The 16140-nt window shown below is 44.1% G+C and overlaps 1 protein-coding gene and 1 long non-coding RNA gene across 2 annotated transcripts in view; both read left to right on the forward strand.

The window, feature by feature from the left end:
- The first annotated feature begins 2880 nt into the window (after positions 1 to 2880).
- LOC120999753 lies at positions 2881 to 13590 on the forward strand. Its single transcript, XR_005778615.1, has 3 exons — positions 2881 to 3019; positions 4588 to 4731; positions 13552 to 13590. It is a non-coding gene; the product is annotated as an uncharacterized LOC120999753 (long non-coding RNA).
- Positions 13591 to 13679: 89 nt separating this feature from the next.
- LOC120999368 (oocyte zinc finger protein XlCOF6.1-like) overlaps positions 13680 to 16140 on the forward strand; it is a 40597-nt gene continuing 38136 nt past the window's right edge. The window contains exons 1-2 of the mRNA XM_040430238.1: positions 13680 to 13719; positions 13806 to 13929. Coding sequence (XP_040286172.1) covers positions 13812 to 13929 — 118 coding nt within the window. The 5' untranslated portion in view covers positions 13680 to 13719; positions 13806 to 13811. The remainder of the gene's footprint in view (positions 13720 to 13805; positions 13930 to 16140) is intronic.

Raw genomic sequence — 16140 nt, forward strand, 5'->3', positions numbered from 1 at the left:
AAAATGCATGGTCTTCCCTGAAAGAGATGACGTCTGGATGGGAGCATATGTTGTTCTAGAACCTGAATATATTTTTCTGCATTGATGGTGCCTTTCCAGACATGCAAGCTGCCCATGCCACACGCACTCATGCAACCCCATACCATCAGAGATGCAGGCTTCTGAACTGAGCGTTGATAACAACTTGGGTTGTCCTTGTCCTCTTTGGTCCGGATGACATGGCGTCCCAGATTTCCAAAAAGAACTTTGAATCGTGACTCGTCTGACCACAGAACAGTCTTCCATTTTGCCACACTCCATTTTAAATGATCCCTGGCCCAGTGAAAACGCCTGAGCTTGTGGATCTTGCTTAGAAATGGCTTCTTCTTTGCACTGTAGAGTTTCAGCTGGCAACGGCAGATGGCACGGTGGATTGTGTTCACTGACAATGGTTTCTGGAAGTATTCCTGAGCCCATTCTGTGATCTCCTTTACAGTAGCATTCCTGTTTGTGGTGCAGTGTCGTTTAAGGGCCCGGAGATCACGGGCATCCAGTATGGTTTTACGGCCTTGACCCTTACGCACAGAGATTGTTCCAGATTCTCTGAATCTTCGGATGATGTTATGCACAGTTGATGATGATAGATGCAAAGTCTTTACAATTTTTCGCTGGGTAACACCTTTCTGATATTGCTCCACTATCTTTCTGTGCAACATTGTGGGAATTGGTGATCCTCTACCCATCTTGGCTTCTGAGAGACACTGCCACTCTGAGAAGCTCTTTTTATACCCAATCATGTTGCCAATTGACCTAATTAGTGTTAATTGGTCTTCCAGCTCTTCGTTATGCTCAAATTTACTTTTTCCAGCCTCTTATTGCTACTGGTCCCAACTTTTTGGGGATTTGTTGACACCGTGAAAATTGGAATCAACTTATTTTTCCTTTAAAATGATACATTTACTCGGATTAAACGTTTGATCTGTCATCTACGTTCTATTACAAATAAAATATTGACATTTGCCATCTCCACATCATTGCATTCAGTTTTTATTCACAATTTGTTTAGTGTCCCAACTTTTTTGGAATCCGGTTTGTAGTTTCATCCACATCTGTAAGCCGCGTTGTTTTGTGGCTCAGATATGTGGACGACGTGTTCCTGGCTTGGAGCGGCACCAAGGAGCTGATTCCATTCATTGACTTTCTAAATCAGTGTCATGTAAATATGAAGTTTACTCTACAGTGGTATACAAAGCTGACTTTGTGGTAACGAATGGAATTTTTTCCTAAAATGGCTGCTGCACTTGTGAGGACATGGAGCAAAGAACTCTGGGAAAGAGGGATCACGCACAATGCCATGCATGCAGCCAATCAGCAGCCAGCCAGCCCTTGTGATGTCATAGCCCTATAAATGACCGCAGCCATCTTGGATTCTGTCATTTTCCAGTGTAATTAGTGCAGGGAGAGACGTCAGCAGGCGCTAGGGACAGTGGTAGAAAAGACTTTATTGTGTTGGAAAAACAATTTACAAGTTCAGGGAAAGATGAGTCAAGGTGTAGGGAAAGGATAGGGAGGCATTATCTACACTATAAAAGGAGAACAGGGTGCAATAGGAGAGTGTACAGCCTGGGTAATAGGAGCGATTCTATTACACCTTGGTGTTATACTGCTGCTTTTAGGTTGTTTGCACTATATGATACATCACTAATTTCAGCAAACGTTGCTTGTGATTGGGGTGCAAGTTCTGTGTGACACAGCCATTTACAGGGTGTATTAATAGGAAATATACGTACATCCTATTAGCTGTTCTGTGTTGATTTTACATTGTTTTACTTTTTTGGGGGGGTGTATTAATAGAAAAAAACATGTCATAATTGCCATTCAGCAGTGAAGTTACATTGTACTACAGCTATTTACAGGGTGTATAAACTGGTCACCCCCACAATAATATTTAGATCTCACCCCCATGCACCAATCACATCCCTATCTACCCCCCCCCACATAGTAATCACATTTAGATTCACCATCCCCACCCCCAAAAGTAGTCAGAGAGCTTGTTCGCCATCTGCCTAGCAATCATTTTTACGCCCCATTCCTCCAAAGTAGTCAAAAAGCTGGCTTCCCATCATAACCGGCCCGCCCGTATCCCCCAGCAATCACATTCAGGCTCCATATCCCCTCTACCTCCCAAGTGGAAAGCTTGCCGTCCTCCTCCCACCCCCAATCTAGTCCCAGTGCTTGTTCCCCCATCCTCCCGAGCTCACCATCCTCCCCCCCACCGCAGTCCATTCTCATGCCTTTCTTAATCTGGCTCAGCCCTGAGGAGCAGCAGCGAGGTTCGCAGTCAACAAGTCAGACAATACGAGTGAGGGTCCTGCTTGCCAGAGCTTACAATCTATGAGGAGATGTGGTACTGGAGAAATACTGGATGTGTTGCCCATAGCAACCAATCACGGCGCAGCTTACATTCCTCTTTAAAAAAGAAAGCTGTGCTGTGATTGGTTACTATGGAAAACAAAGACCGTCTTTTGTTAAGATACTTTCATAAATCTGCCCCAATGAAAGCAAAGGAACAAAGCCTACAGCCTGTGGCTGTAGGACCTTTGATGATGTCACAGTCATGTGATCAGTTACATGGGAGAGATATAAAGGTTAGTGGCTGTAGGACCTTTGATGATGTCACGTGATCAGTTACATGGGAGGGATATAAAGGTTAGTGGCTGTAGGACCTTTGCTGATGTCACGTGATCAGTTACATGGGAGGGATGTAAATGTTAGTGGCTGTAGGACCTTTGATGATGTCACAGTCATGTGATCAGTTACATGGGAGTGATGTAAATGTTAGTGGCTGTAGGACCTTTGATGATGTCACAGTCATGTGATCAGTTACATGGGAGGGATGTAAATGTTAGTGGCTGTAGGACCTTTGAAGATGTCACAGTCATGTGATCAGTTACATCCCACCCAACCCTTACAGGACTGTGTTTTACATGTGTATTCAGACGAAGAGAGAAAACTGAGGGTTTACACATAGGACTGTATGGTAAAGGGGTGGAGAAAAGAGTTTTCCATGGGACTGTTTGTCGGAGGGGGCTGTAAGGATTTTACATGGGACTGTTTGTCAGAGGGGGCAGCAAGGATGTTTTTTTTTGCATGGGACTGTATGCTGGAGGGGGTGAGGCTTTGAGATCTTCTAGTCTGCAGAGTCAGTGATGGGACTTCCAGCTGTAGTTAGTGAGTCGGATCATTAGATTCATCTCAGCAACAAGATCCGACTCTTCCCGCTCCCAAATACTAGACAGTCAGCCCTTCCCTGCTCCTTGTAAGGCGTGTGTTATGTATATATTGTGTATTGTGTGTTTATTGTGTTATGGATTTATTGTGTTTGTACGCTGGTGCTGACTGTCTGCATGTAGAGGAGCCATCGTCTATTGTCCTGGATCAGCCGGTTCTGGTTCTGGGTATTTTGGGTCTCTGGGATCAGATACAGTTTAGACATCTTTAGTACACATTAATTTAATGGCTATAATGTTTTTAGTTGTTGGGCTTACTATGTGGTTGTTGCAGCAGTATTGTTTTTGGTCAATGCAGGTTTATAATGTTTATTTTTTTCTAGAATATTTAGGTTTATAGTTTGAAAAAAAAATGAAAATAAGTTTTTTTTACTTTTAATTAATTTCTAGTTATTTTTTTCTGGCAATCATACCCTAAAATATTCCACTCATTTTAATATATTACACGTCTATTATAAGGTACCGTAATTTGGTCAGACCAAGCATTGTGATAGTGATTGAAGGTCTTTTGGGGGGGGGGGGATTTTGTGTGTATTTTTTGCTTAATTTATATATATTTTTTTACTCATTTTTATAGGTTGGCCCCTCAAAGATTAAAAACATCATTCATTCATTAATTTATTCATTTTATTTTTACATACCTTCCAAGCTCCAAGTTAAAGGGAAATCAGCCTAGTTACTGTGATAATTGTCACTCTTAGGCTACATGCACACGACCGTTGTGTGTTTTGTGGTCCGCAAATCGCGGATCCTCAAAACACCGATGGCGTCCGTGTGCCTTCCGCAATTTGCGGAACGGCACGGACAGCCTTTAATATAACTGCCTATTCTTGTCCGCAAAACGCGGACAAGAATAGGACAGGTTATATTTTTTTTTGCGGACCCCGGAACAGAGCAACAGAGTGCTGTCCGCATCTTTTGCAGCCCCATTGAAGTGAATGGGTCCGCATCCGAGCCGCCACAACTGCGGCTCGGATGCGGACCAAAACAACGGCCGTGTGCATGAGGCCTTAGGGCTGTCTTGTTAGACTCAGCAACTTCCATCTCACAAGATGGATTTAGCAGAGAATTTAGAGGGAATGTTAGTTTGGGAGCTAGGGAAGAGGAAGAAAAAGAGCTGATGTGGAGAAAAGCATTTTCTCTGATAACATATATTACAAAGTTTCTTACATTTAGCTGTACTATTGATCCACGCCTGATTGTGTGAAAAGTTAGTAAGCATTTACGATTGTGTACCACATTTTCCCAAGACCTTTAACTTCATGTAAGATGTTCTTCTTCCAGATGTGATTTTGCTCTCAATCCTTGTTTCCCTCAGGTTTCTTAGGTGCAGGACTCTCTTCGTATGATAGAAATGGTACTTTCCATCAATGACCCACCAAGGATGGATAAAGACAGAGTCCACATGGCTGCGAGGATATTAGACCTCACCCTGGAGATCATCTCCTTGATAACTGGAGAGGTGAGAGCTTCACATGACATCACTCTTATCTCTAGTAATAAACCAGGGAAATTGGGTGGGGGAGGGTGGCCAGCAGCCAAGATGGCTGGACGTGTTTGAGAGGAGCTCCATGGCTAGCGCTACAGAACGGGACAAATCCTGACTGACAACGGCCATTTAATGCCAAATTAGACCCCTGGCTGAGCCCTGCTGCACATAGAAGCGAGCACATACTCACCCTGCAGGGAGCACGGAGGGAGCCAGGTCTCGTGTGCCGCGAGAGAAGTCTGGGCAGTGGACCTGCAGTGCGTTCGGTGCATTTGACCTGGTGAGAAACAGGGGGAAGGGATCGGGAATCAGCGAGCAAGTTAATGGCAGAGGAGGAAAAGAGTCAAGCCAAACTCGCAGCCCGCCAGTCGGCCATCTTATCAGCTCCTCTATAGCGTTAGGATCGGGGAAGGGGCTCAGATCAACCCAAACTCCTTCAACAGTGCTTTCAGAACCCCCCTGTATCACACAGTACAGCCACAGCCTCCTATGTAAAGTCACTAGAGACGCAATCGCAGACTGCCTGACCCTATATACAGATTATTATTTCGCCTATAGGAGCAGAAGACAACTCCAGGAAAATGTCCTCTGACCTCACCAGCAGCTTTATTATATAAGAAAATACATTGCGCTTCCCAGAGCCCTGAAATCAGTTTCACCTATTGCATACCTGCTACTATCCTGATATAGCAATGGGGCCACAAAAAAACACAAAGCGCCACCGGAAAAATTGTGAGAATTTGCTAGACAACCAGATGAGGGTTCGCGGTCAACTCTACCGCAGCGGAATATGCGCACCAGGGCTAGCACTGCATCCGATTTATCGGCCCCTATAACTTCCTCTGATGAGGATCATGAAGAGCTCACTCTTAAACACGTATCAGCCTAAGTCCTGGAAGCCATTACTGCCTGTAAGACATCTCTCACAGGAAAACTAGATGAAGTCAAGATTGATCTGCGCCAAGACCTGCGAGAAAGAGTTCAACACACTGAAGAGCGTCTATCACGCATAGAAGATGCTACTGCCACTGTTCCCAGATCCATATCTGATCTTAACACCAAAGCGGAAGCAGAAAGCAGATTACCTAGAAAATAGGCTTCGCAGAAACAACATTAGAATCATCGGCTTGCCTTAAAGAGCAGGAGGCCGCACACCGGATGAGTTTATAGAAAAATGGATGAAAGAACTTTTCCCGCATGCGGATTTCTCTCTGGCATATGCGGTGGAAAGGGCTCACAGAGTACCACCAAAATCTCCCCCGCCGACTCCACCCCGACCCATGCTTGCAAGATTTCTTAATTACAAAGATAGGGACAGGATACTGGGTCTAGCCAGAAGACGGCATGAAATTAAATATGACAACGTCAGAGTGTCCATCTTTCCGGATTTTTCCATGGAATTGCAGAAACAACGCGGCACTTTCATGGATGTCAAGAGACGCCTGTGAGAAGCCAACATCCATTACTCCGTGGGCTATCCTGCAAAGCTCAGAGTGGTGGACGGCGACAGATCGGTCTTCTTTACCTCTCCTGCAGAAGTCCCTGAAAGGCTGGCCCTACAGCGAAGATCTGCAAGACGCTGAGACTCTCGGCATTATCTAGGGACTGGTCACCAGATGACGTCAACAGACTGGTTTGGCTAAAGTTAATATGTTTTAGATATATTTAATTGCAGCCTCTTGATTATATCTATATCTACTTTAGCTAATGACATAGGGCCTTAATACCTGTACACATATACTTAAATGGATACACCATTACTACACACAGCCCACCTGCTTCTGCCAATCTTCATCGTAGGCAGAGGCATCCTGGTTTTACTGGCCTATAGTCTGGATTAAGAAGCTACTCCAGACCTAACATTACACTTACAGACTGTACATTGTTAGGGAATATAGGTTGTTTTTCTGTTTTTACGATAATTATGTTTTATCAGTTAGTTACAGTTATTCATGTAGCACTGTTACTACATATTACTACACCCACTGCAATATGTTCCACTCCTGACAACATATGTTTGCCCTGAAATCCATGGCTGAGCTAAAAATGTCAGGGGACTGGGTACGCCACAAAAGAGATCTATGGTGTTTGCTTTTATTAGAAATTGTAGCCCGCAAATTCTGTGTCTCCAAGAGACACATCTTATCACCAACACTTCTCGAGTCCTAAAGGAGCCTTGGGTTCAGTGGGCCGCACATTCCTATCACACCTTTTCTTCAAGAGGGTGTCCCTGCTAATACACAAACAACTACCCTAGGAGGTAAAAGACCTAGCCATTGATTCAGAAGGCAAATATGTCTTTGTTCACTCTCTTATTGACAATGTACAATACACTTTATTAGGTATTTATAATCCCCCCCCCTTTTTCCCCGCTCTATGCAGGTTTTACATTTAGCAGCTACCTTTGCGGCTACTTACCCACGTGCCAAGGTCATCTGCATGGGAGACTTAAATATGATGTTAGACCCTTCTTTAAATCGCTTTTTAGATGCGACGGACCCGACGGGTGTAGGGAGTCCCTCGTGACTCAACAGGTTCCTAATTAAATTTAGATGGTTTGAACTCTGGAGGGCTAAATATCCCAGAGATAGGGTGTACACCTGGCACAGTGGTGGTCACAACTCTCTAACCCGGATACACTAAATGTTAGGCAATGGGATAGCGATGTTAAATCTTCACTACATATTATACTTACCTAGGGGGATATCAGATCACTCGCCGATACTAGGTACTCTAATACGTAGCGCTCCCTCAATAATCTATAGAATGAATATACACCTGTTCTGGCTGAATCTTCTGGGCCCAGCGGATGGGATCCCCTATCAACTGAACAAGTTTTTGAAAACACATGAAGATGAGCCCAATCTGGCCCTTGTGTGGGACACCTTAAAGGCGTTTCTCCACGGGTCCTTACATTCCAGCATATCCTATATAGAAAAAAGACGCTAAACGCTCGGAGACTGAGCTGGAATCTCTGTGTACTATTGGCTCCAGGCGGGCAGGCAATAACTAGCGATACTTAAGGACAAAGCAGATAGGAAACTGTTTTTTATGAAACAGACAGTGTTTGAACTGGGTAATCAATCAGCTAAATTACTGGCTCAGCTAAAATCCGCCACGACTCGCCCTCTTCAGCAATATTAGCAGTCAGGAACTCTACACTCAGGAAACAATTATCCAGACTTTTACCAAGATCTATATAGATCCAGCATAACAGCATCTGAAGCAGAGATAGCCACATATTTAGAAGGCATATCCCTCCCTAAACTTCCCATACCACAAAGTGCCCAATTAGATCAACCAATTTGCCTGGAGGAAATAATACAAGCCATATCAGACCAAAATAACGGGAAATCTCCTGGCCCAAATGGACTCCCCAAAGAAATATATGCCAAATATGCGGAGGTGCTAGCCCCCCAATTGTTATCCACCTTTCACTCGGCCTTGGAAATGGGGCGCTTGCTCAACTCATTTATGGAAGCCACTATATTACTTTTACTTAATGTCACGACCGCTACCCCAGCAGCAGTCGTGTCGCACCAGACGGAGGGGAAGGGGGACCCTTAACTACGGAGGGGAATAGTATGGCCACCCCTGACTAACCCTAAGCTGGCACCTGTCTGCCCTGATACCCTAGACGGGGTGTGAACCCATGCGGCGAGCAGGATGCTTAAAACCCTCAGTCACCCTAACAAGCCTAGAGTGGGGAAAGGCCGATGGGAGCACTAGTCACCATCACTCATGTCTAGGAGAACAGCAGGGGAAGACAGCAACAAACAAACTATATCAGAGATAGACTTATCCAGTCACGAGCAGAGAAGGCGATCCCAATCACGACAGTCCACGCCGGACAAGAGCTCCACAGCAACACCATCAAACGATCTCCTTCAAAGGTCAGAATAGAACTGGAAGTAAGGACTATATCTGGCAATGACTGCAAGTGAAAGTGAAACTAATATAGTAGCTGGGAGTGGCAGACAGGACTCACCTGAGAAGGATGCCTACAAACTCCCAGTCAGGACAAAAAGGTTCACAAGGCAAAACCCAGATGACATACCCTGAACCACGGAGCAAACTCACAAGCTATCGCGAGTAGCAAGTCGCTGCGACCTTCTCCTCCCAGACCTGTCTGGATCAGTCACAGTCGTGACAGTACCCCCCTTTCTACGAGGGGCCCCTGGACCCTCAAGACCAGGCCTCTCCGGATGGGAGCTATGAAAAGCCCGAATGAGTCTGTCCGCTTTTATCTCTGATGCTGGAACCCACATTCTCTCTTCGGAACCATAACCTTTCCAGTGCACCAGGTACTGAAGAGAGCGGCGAACATATCGTGAATTAACAATCTTTTCTACCTGAAACTCAAGACTGCCATCAACAACCACCAGTGGAGGCGGTAGTGGCAATGGTTCAGGAGGTTCTACATATCTCTTAAGCAGAGATCTGTGGAAGACATTATGGATCCTTAGAGTCTGAGGTAGCTCCAGACGAAAAGCCACCGGGTTAATGATCTTAATTACCCTATAAGGACCAATAAATTTCGGACCTAATTTCCACGAGGGAACCTTCAACTTGATATTTCTGGTAGACAACCACACCAAGTCATTCACCCCAAGGTCCGGACCTTCAGAGCGCTTCCTATCAGCCGCACGTTTGTATCTACCACCAATTCTCTTCAAACTTTCTTGCACACTCTGCCACACTGAAGAAAGTGAAGACGCAAATCGTTCCTCCTCGGGAATCCCAGACGGCCCCCCCTCACTAAACGTACAAAACTGAGGATGGAAACCATACGCACCAAAAAATGGTGACTTATCGGTGGATTCTTGACGACGATTATTAATGGCAAACTCGGCTAACGGTAAATAAGATTGAGGTGGTAACCCCTGACAACCCTTCTCAGAGAACACATCCATAAAATCTGACAGAAAGGCAGGTAAAGATGTTACAGAGAGTGTAGAGCACCTACTACTCAAGCAGTTGTCCTTACAATGTTCACTCCACTCCACAATCTCCCCGGCCTGCCAATCCACCACTGGATTGTGAGTCACCAGCCAGGGAAGCCCCAATACCATAGGAGCCGGAAGACCGTCCAGGACATAACACGAGATATGCTCTTTATGGAGGTCCCCTACCTGCAGATGGATATTATGAATGATCTGAGTTAATTCTTTCTGAGTAAGAGGGGAGGAGTCGATGGCAAAAACAGGAATAGTTCTGCGTATCGGTTCTGGAGTAAAACCCAGAGCCTGAGCAAACCGTGAATCCACCAAGTTGACCCCCGCCCCACTGTCCAAAAAGACGGAACAGATCTCAGTCTTATTGCCCGCCTCAACGGTAGCGGACAACAAAAACTGAGACATGCGTATGGAGGAAACGAATACGCCCAGACTGTTATCCTCCGCACAATCTGGGGACTCTAGTTTTCTCGGCGGCTCCTTTGTTTGTGGTCTCTTGGGTTCTGAGGGACAAACCTTTACAAAATGACCCCTCCCCCCACAACGAAAACAAACCTCTGACCTACAGCGGAACTTAGGAGGATTCACCCGTCTAGTGGCGCCCCCTATTTGCATTGGTTCGACTGGATCATAACAAACCGATCCCTGCAATTGTTTCGCCAAAACCGTAACCGGATCCATAGTGGAACAGAAAAATACAAAGCAAAACAGCAAGCAAAAAAAAAAAAAAGAAATGTCACTTTTTTTTTTTTTTTTAAAAGGCCAGATATACTGTCACGACCGCTACCCCAGCAGCAGTCGTGTCGCACCAGACGGAGGGGAAGGGGGACCCTTAACTACGGATGGGAATAGTATGGCCACCCCTGACTAACCCTAAACTGGCACCTGTCTGCCCTGATACCCTAGACGGGGTGTGAACCCGTGCGGCGAGCAGGATGCCTAAAACCCTCAGTCACCCTAACAAGCCTAGAGTGGGGAAAGGCCGATGGGAGCACTAGTCACCATCACTCATGTCTAGGAGAACAGCAGGGGAAGACAGCAACAAACAAACTATATCAGAGATAGACTTATCCAGTCACGAGCAGAGAAGGCGATCCCAATCACGACAGTCCACGCCGGACAAGAGCTCCACAGCAACACCATCAAACGATCTCCTTCAAAGGTCAGAATAGAACTGGAAGTAAGGACTATATCTGGCAATGACTGCAAGTGAAAGTGAAACTAATATAGTAGCTGGGAGTGGCAGACAGGACTCACCTGAGAAGGATGCCTACAAACTCCCAGTCAGGACAAAAAGGTTCACAAGGCAAAACCCAGATGACATACCCTGAACCACGGAGCAAACTCACAAGCTATCGCGAGTAGCAAGTCGCTGCGACCTTCTCCTCCCAGACCTGTCTGGATCAGTCACAGTCGTGACACTTAAACCTGATAAAGAACCCCTAGAATGCAGTTCCTATAGGCCCATAGCATTACTAAATGTGGACTACAAAATCCTGACCAGAATTTTGGCCACTCGCCTCAATCAGGTAATTTTGTCACTGGTTCACCAAGACCAAACAGGTTTCATGCCAGGAAAGTCCACTACTGAGAACATCAGACGGGTTCAGGTGGTTACACAGGTGGGCTATGCCTCGTTATATGCCTCATTCGACACAATTGATTCTATAGAATGGTCTTATTTGCTTGGCTGTCTGCGGGGTTTTGGGTTTGGTCCACAGTTCCTCAGATGGATTACTATCCTGTATAGCAGCCCGGTAAGCAGGCTACTGATAAATGGGGAATTATCAGAAAGCTTACCTCTTCACAGAGGAACGAGACAGGGCTGCCCCTTGTCACCACTCTTGTTTGCCTTGGCGGTTGAGACACTGGCAATTAGAGTGAGGAGTAGCAACAACATAACTGGAGTGACCATGGGAGAGAGAGAGGTCCATATAGGACTATATGCTGATGATATGATCCTATACCTGTCCTCCCTTCGCAATGCAGTGGCTTTGATAGATGAATTTGGGGAGTTCTCGGGCCTAAGAATTAAACTGGGAGAATTCAGTTTACATGCCCCTGGGCAGGGCAGACTAGACAGATTCTTCCTATGTGGAACAGTTAAAGGTGTTAGACACATTCAAGTACCTAGGGGTAAATATCACTAAATGACATTTCCAGGCCCTGTCACTCAACATCTACCCTTTAACTGATCATATATGGAGCAAGCTTCAAAGCTGGAAGACATTGCCTATTTCGGTGGCAGGACGTATTAACCTAATTAAAATGATTATACTCCCCAAGGCTCTTTACGCTTTTCAACACTCAGAGGTACACGTACCCAAATTGGTGTTACAAGAAATAGATTCCCTGACTAGAGTTTTTATTTGGGGCAGAACCCGCGCTAAACTTAGCCTAGATACATTAAAACGCTCAAAAGCAGAGGGAGGTATGGCGCTACCGGACTATTATATATATATAGCAGGCCAGCTGAGGCTCATTAATACCTGGTATACAACTGAAGACCTGCCCACCTCGGAGTACTTTTTAAAACTTTACCTAAATTGCTACACACTATGGTCAATTTTGGAAATTCCCCCTAAATTCCAGAAACCACTGTTGCCGCTGCACAAATTGGCTCAATTGGTCTGGAAAGAGGCTAAATCATTGTCCCAATTCACGGATGTTGTCTCCGATATACCCCTGTGGGTCAACCAATCGTTGCCACATATGCAGGTGGTTATGGGGGTGGACAAATGGCAATTGGCAGGGTAGATATTTATGATCAGGGAGTGTTAATGACGTTTGAGGCACTATCACAGAAATATAACATCCCCCGTACCCACATATTTACAACTCAGATCTGCCATACAGAGTAAATTCCTGAACACTAGCGCCGCGATCTCTAAGTACCTACTTATAGGAGTCGTCAAAACCCAGGGCCCCAGAGGACTAGTATCAGTAATCTACTCACACTTAGTACATGTGAAGGTCAGTACCAATCCCCTCACAGTAATAGACAAATGGAAAAGACTGATACCCACACTTACAGAAGAATCCATAACGGTTTTATTGGAATCACATTTACAAGTATCACCAGCAGTCAATAACAAATTATTCCAGCTTTACATCATTCATCAGACATATCTCACACCAACTAGGCTATATAGAATGGGTAGGGCATCATCCACGGAATGTCCAAGGTGTGGGGAACTGGAGGTGGACTTCTAGCACATGATGTGGAGATTGCTACATTCTGGAAGGAGGTGACTGCCTTTCTTTCCAATTTACTGCCAGTTCAGGTAGCTTGCACCCCTGAGGTTTTCCTTCTAGGAACACTAAATGAAGATAGCTGGGATCATTACATGACGACATTCTTAAGGGAGTCACTATTTATGGCACGTAAATGTATTGCTCTGAGATGGTACAAACCCAATACACCGAACTTGTCCATGTGGAAATTGCAGATAAACCAGATCCTACCATATATAGTGTTGGTGTCTAAACACCGCAATAAACCTAAAAAATTCTACAAGGTCTGGGGCCTGTGGTGTAGGTCACCCCAGACTCTGTACTCAACTTCAAGACTGCGGCAAGCTTTGTCATCGGCTCGAGGATCCATGGCTCAGTCGGTTTAGTGGGGCCACCTGAATGTATTGTATAACGCAACTTCAAACAAGAAATATAGAAATTGATAACAAGGAATCCTTATCTTTGTTGTACTATGATATGTAACAGGAGTGTATGATGTCTTCTGTTAATAAGAGTTAAAAAAATAAAAATAAACCAGGGAAATGACCGGAAAGGTGAAGGATTCTTAGAATCTCTGTAGTGATCGGCGTCTCCCCATACACAGGATTACACAGTAGTGAAGAAGTTGTCTGGTGAGTGTGTGACACCCTGTGTGTCAGGAGGATGGAGCAGGACCCAGAGCCCCATCACCGAGCCTCCACCTCATTCCCTGATACATGAGCAGAAGATCCTAGAACTTACCACCAGGATCACTGAGCTGCTGAGCGGAGAGGTGAGTGCTGCTGGGAATGCTGGGACGTTATACAATAACGCCAAGGGATGGGGGGTCTGGTAATGACTGTATCCTTGTGTTGTCAGGTTCCTATGAGGTGTCAGGATGTCACTGTCTATTTCTCCATGGATGAGTGGGAGTATTTAGAAGAACACAAGGATCTGTACAAGGATGTCATGATGGAGAATCACAAGCCACTCACATCACCAGGTAAGAGAAGACCTTCCATGATTGTAGAGAAGAAAACAGTCCTGAGAGTCAGATTCCCTCATCATCTGATCATCACATATAGACAATATATTCAGTCACTGTGTGTATTTCCTATAGGATAATGAAGAGGGTCCAGCCTCCGGAGAACATAATAAAACTTCAGGCCTTATGATACAGTACAGACCAAAAGTTTGGACACACCTTCTCATTCAAAGAGTTTTCTTTATTTTCATGACTATGAAGGCATCAAAACTATGAATTAACACATGTGGAATTATATACATAACAAACAAGTGTGAAACAACAGAAAATATGTCATATTCTAGGTTCTTCAAAGTAGCCACCTTTTGCTTTGATTACTGCTTTGCACACTCTTGGCATTCTCTTGATGAGCTTCAATGATGAGACCTGAAATGGTCTTCCAACAGTCTTGAAGGAGTTCCCAGAGATGCTTAGCACTTGTTGGCCCTTTTGCCTTCACTCTGCGGTCCAGCTCACCCCAAACCATCTCAATTGGGTTCAGGTCCGGTGACTGTGGAGGCCAGGTCATCTGGCGCAGCATCCCATCACTCTCCTTCATGGTCAAATAGCCCTTACTTTCAAAGTTTTCCCAATTTTTTGGCTGACTGGCTGACCTTCATTTCTTAAAGTAATGATGGCCACTTGTTTTTCTTTACTTAGCTGCTTTTTTCTTGCCATAATACAAATTCTAACAGTCTATTCAGTAGGACTATCAGCTGTGTATCCACCTGACTTCTCCTCAACGCAACGGATGGTCCCAACCCCATTTATAAGGCAAGAAATCCCACTTATTAAACCTGACAGGGCACACCTGTGAAGTGAAAACCATTTCAGGGGACTACCTCTTGAATCTCATCAAGAGAATATCAAGAGTGTGCAAAGCAGTAATCAAAGCAAAAGGTGGCTACTTTGAAGAACCTAGAATATGACATATTTTCAGTTGTTTCACACTTGTTTGTTATGTATATAATTCCACATGTGTTAATTCATAGTTTTGATGCCTTCAGTGTGAATCTACAATTTTCATAGTCATGAAAATAAAGAAAACTCTTTGAATGAGAAGGTGTGTCCAAACTTTTGGTCTGTACTGTATATCCAAATAAGATCCAACAGAGGCATGTTCACTTACTTGTTTCAAGCCAACGATGGAGCCCTTAGTCATAGCATATCCATACAAAGTGGCCAGTTCCTTGAAAATAAGATTGTAGGCAATTCCGATTTCCCACTCATGTAGACATCGGTACCACCCAAAGAACAACATATTTTGTTTTCTCCATCAATCTGCGTGTAATACCACATAATGAAAAAAGAAAAAAAAATTGGGGAAATGGTTGCAAATTTACCAAAGAGGAAAAACTAAAATTTGTCCTGGACATAAGTACTCAGATCCTTTGCTGTGACACTTGACATATTTCTCTGGATCATCTTTGAGATGTTTCTACACCTTGATTAGAGTCACCTGTGGTAAATTTAATTGACTGGACGTGATTTGGAAAGGCACAGTCTTGTCTATATAAAGTCTTACATCTGACAATGCATATCAGAGCAAAAACCAACCCATGAGGAGGAAAGAGCTGTCTGCAGAGCTCAGAGACAGGATTGTGTGGAGGCACAGATCTGGGGAAGGGGGCAAATAATGTATCTTCAGGAATTGTATATTAATATTTTGAAAGGCACTCTATCTTCTGGCATCGCATGGAAACAAAGGCAATGTAAATTGATATACCATTTATTAAAATAAAAATACATAAAATTAGATAAAAATGCCCTGACTAAATTAGTCCCAAATACACCTCCTAAAATGACATAATTAATGCATTTATTATACCTGATAATTACTTACGAATATACATAGCATACTAGTTTAATGTGTACAAAAATTTAGAAATAAAAATAAATATATAAAAATAGTTGTTAGTTCATTAGTTGATGTGAGTTAATAAGTGATAGTAAGATATGTTCATCAAACAGCGCTATCAGATCTCATATAGATGAATTCATAGATGGGTCAACATATATAGAAAGTGTAAGTCTCTCCGTTGAAAATATATAATTGACCAGCTGGTAAAGTTCTTCTATATATAATGGTATCTGAATGTCGTAATACTGAATTCAGGCATTGACGAATCAATATCTTATTTAGGATAGTCAATATCTCCGTTTTAGTAACGGCTGTCTTTCCATTAACAT

The sequence above is a fragment of the Bufo bufo genome, chromosome 4, assembly GCF_905171765.1.
Source record: "Bufo bufo chromosome 4, aBufBuf1.1, whole genome shotgun sequence".
Classification (NCBI taxonomy): domain Eukaryota; kingdom Metazoa; phylum Chordata; class Amphibia; order Anura; family Bufonidae; genus Bufo; species Bufo bufo.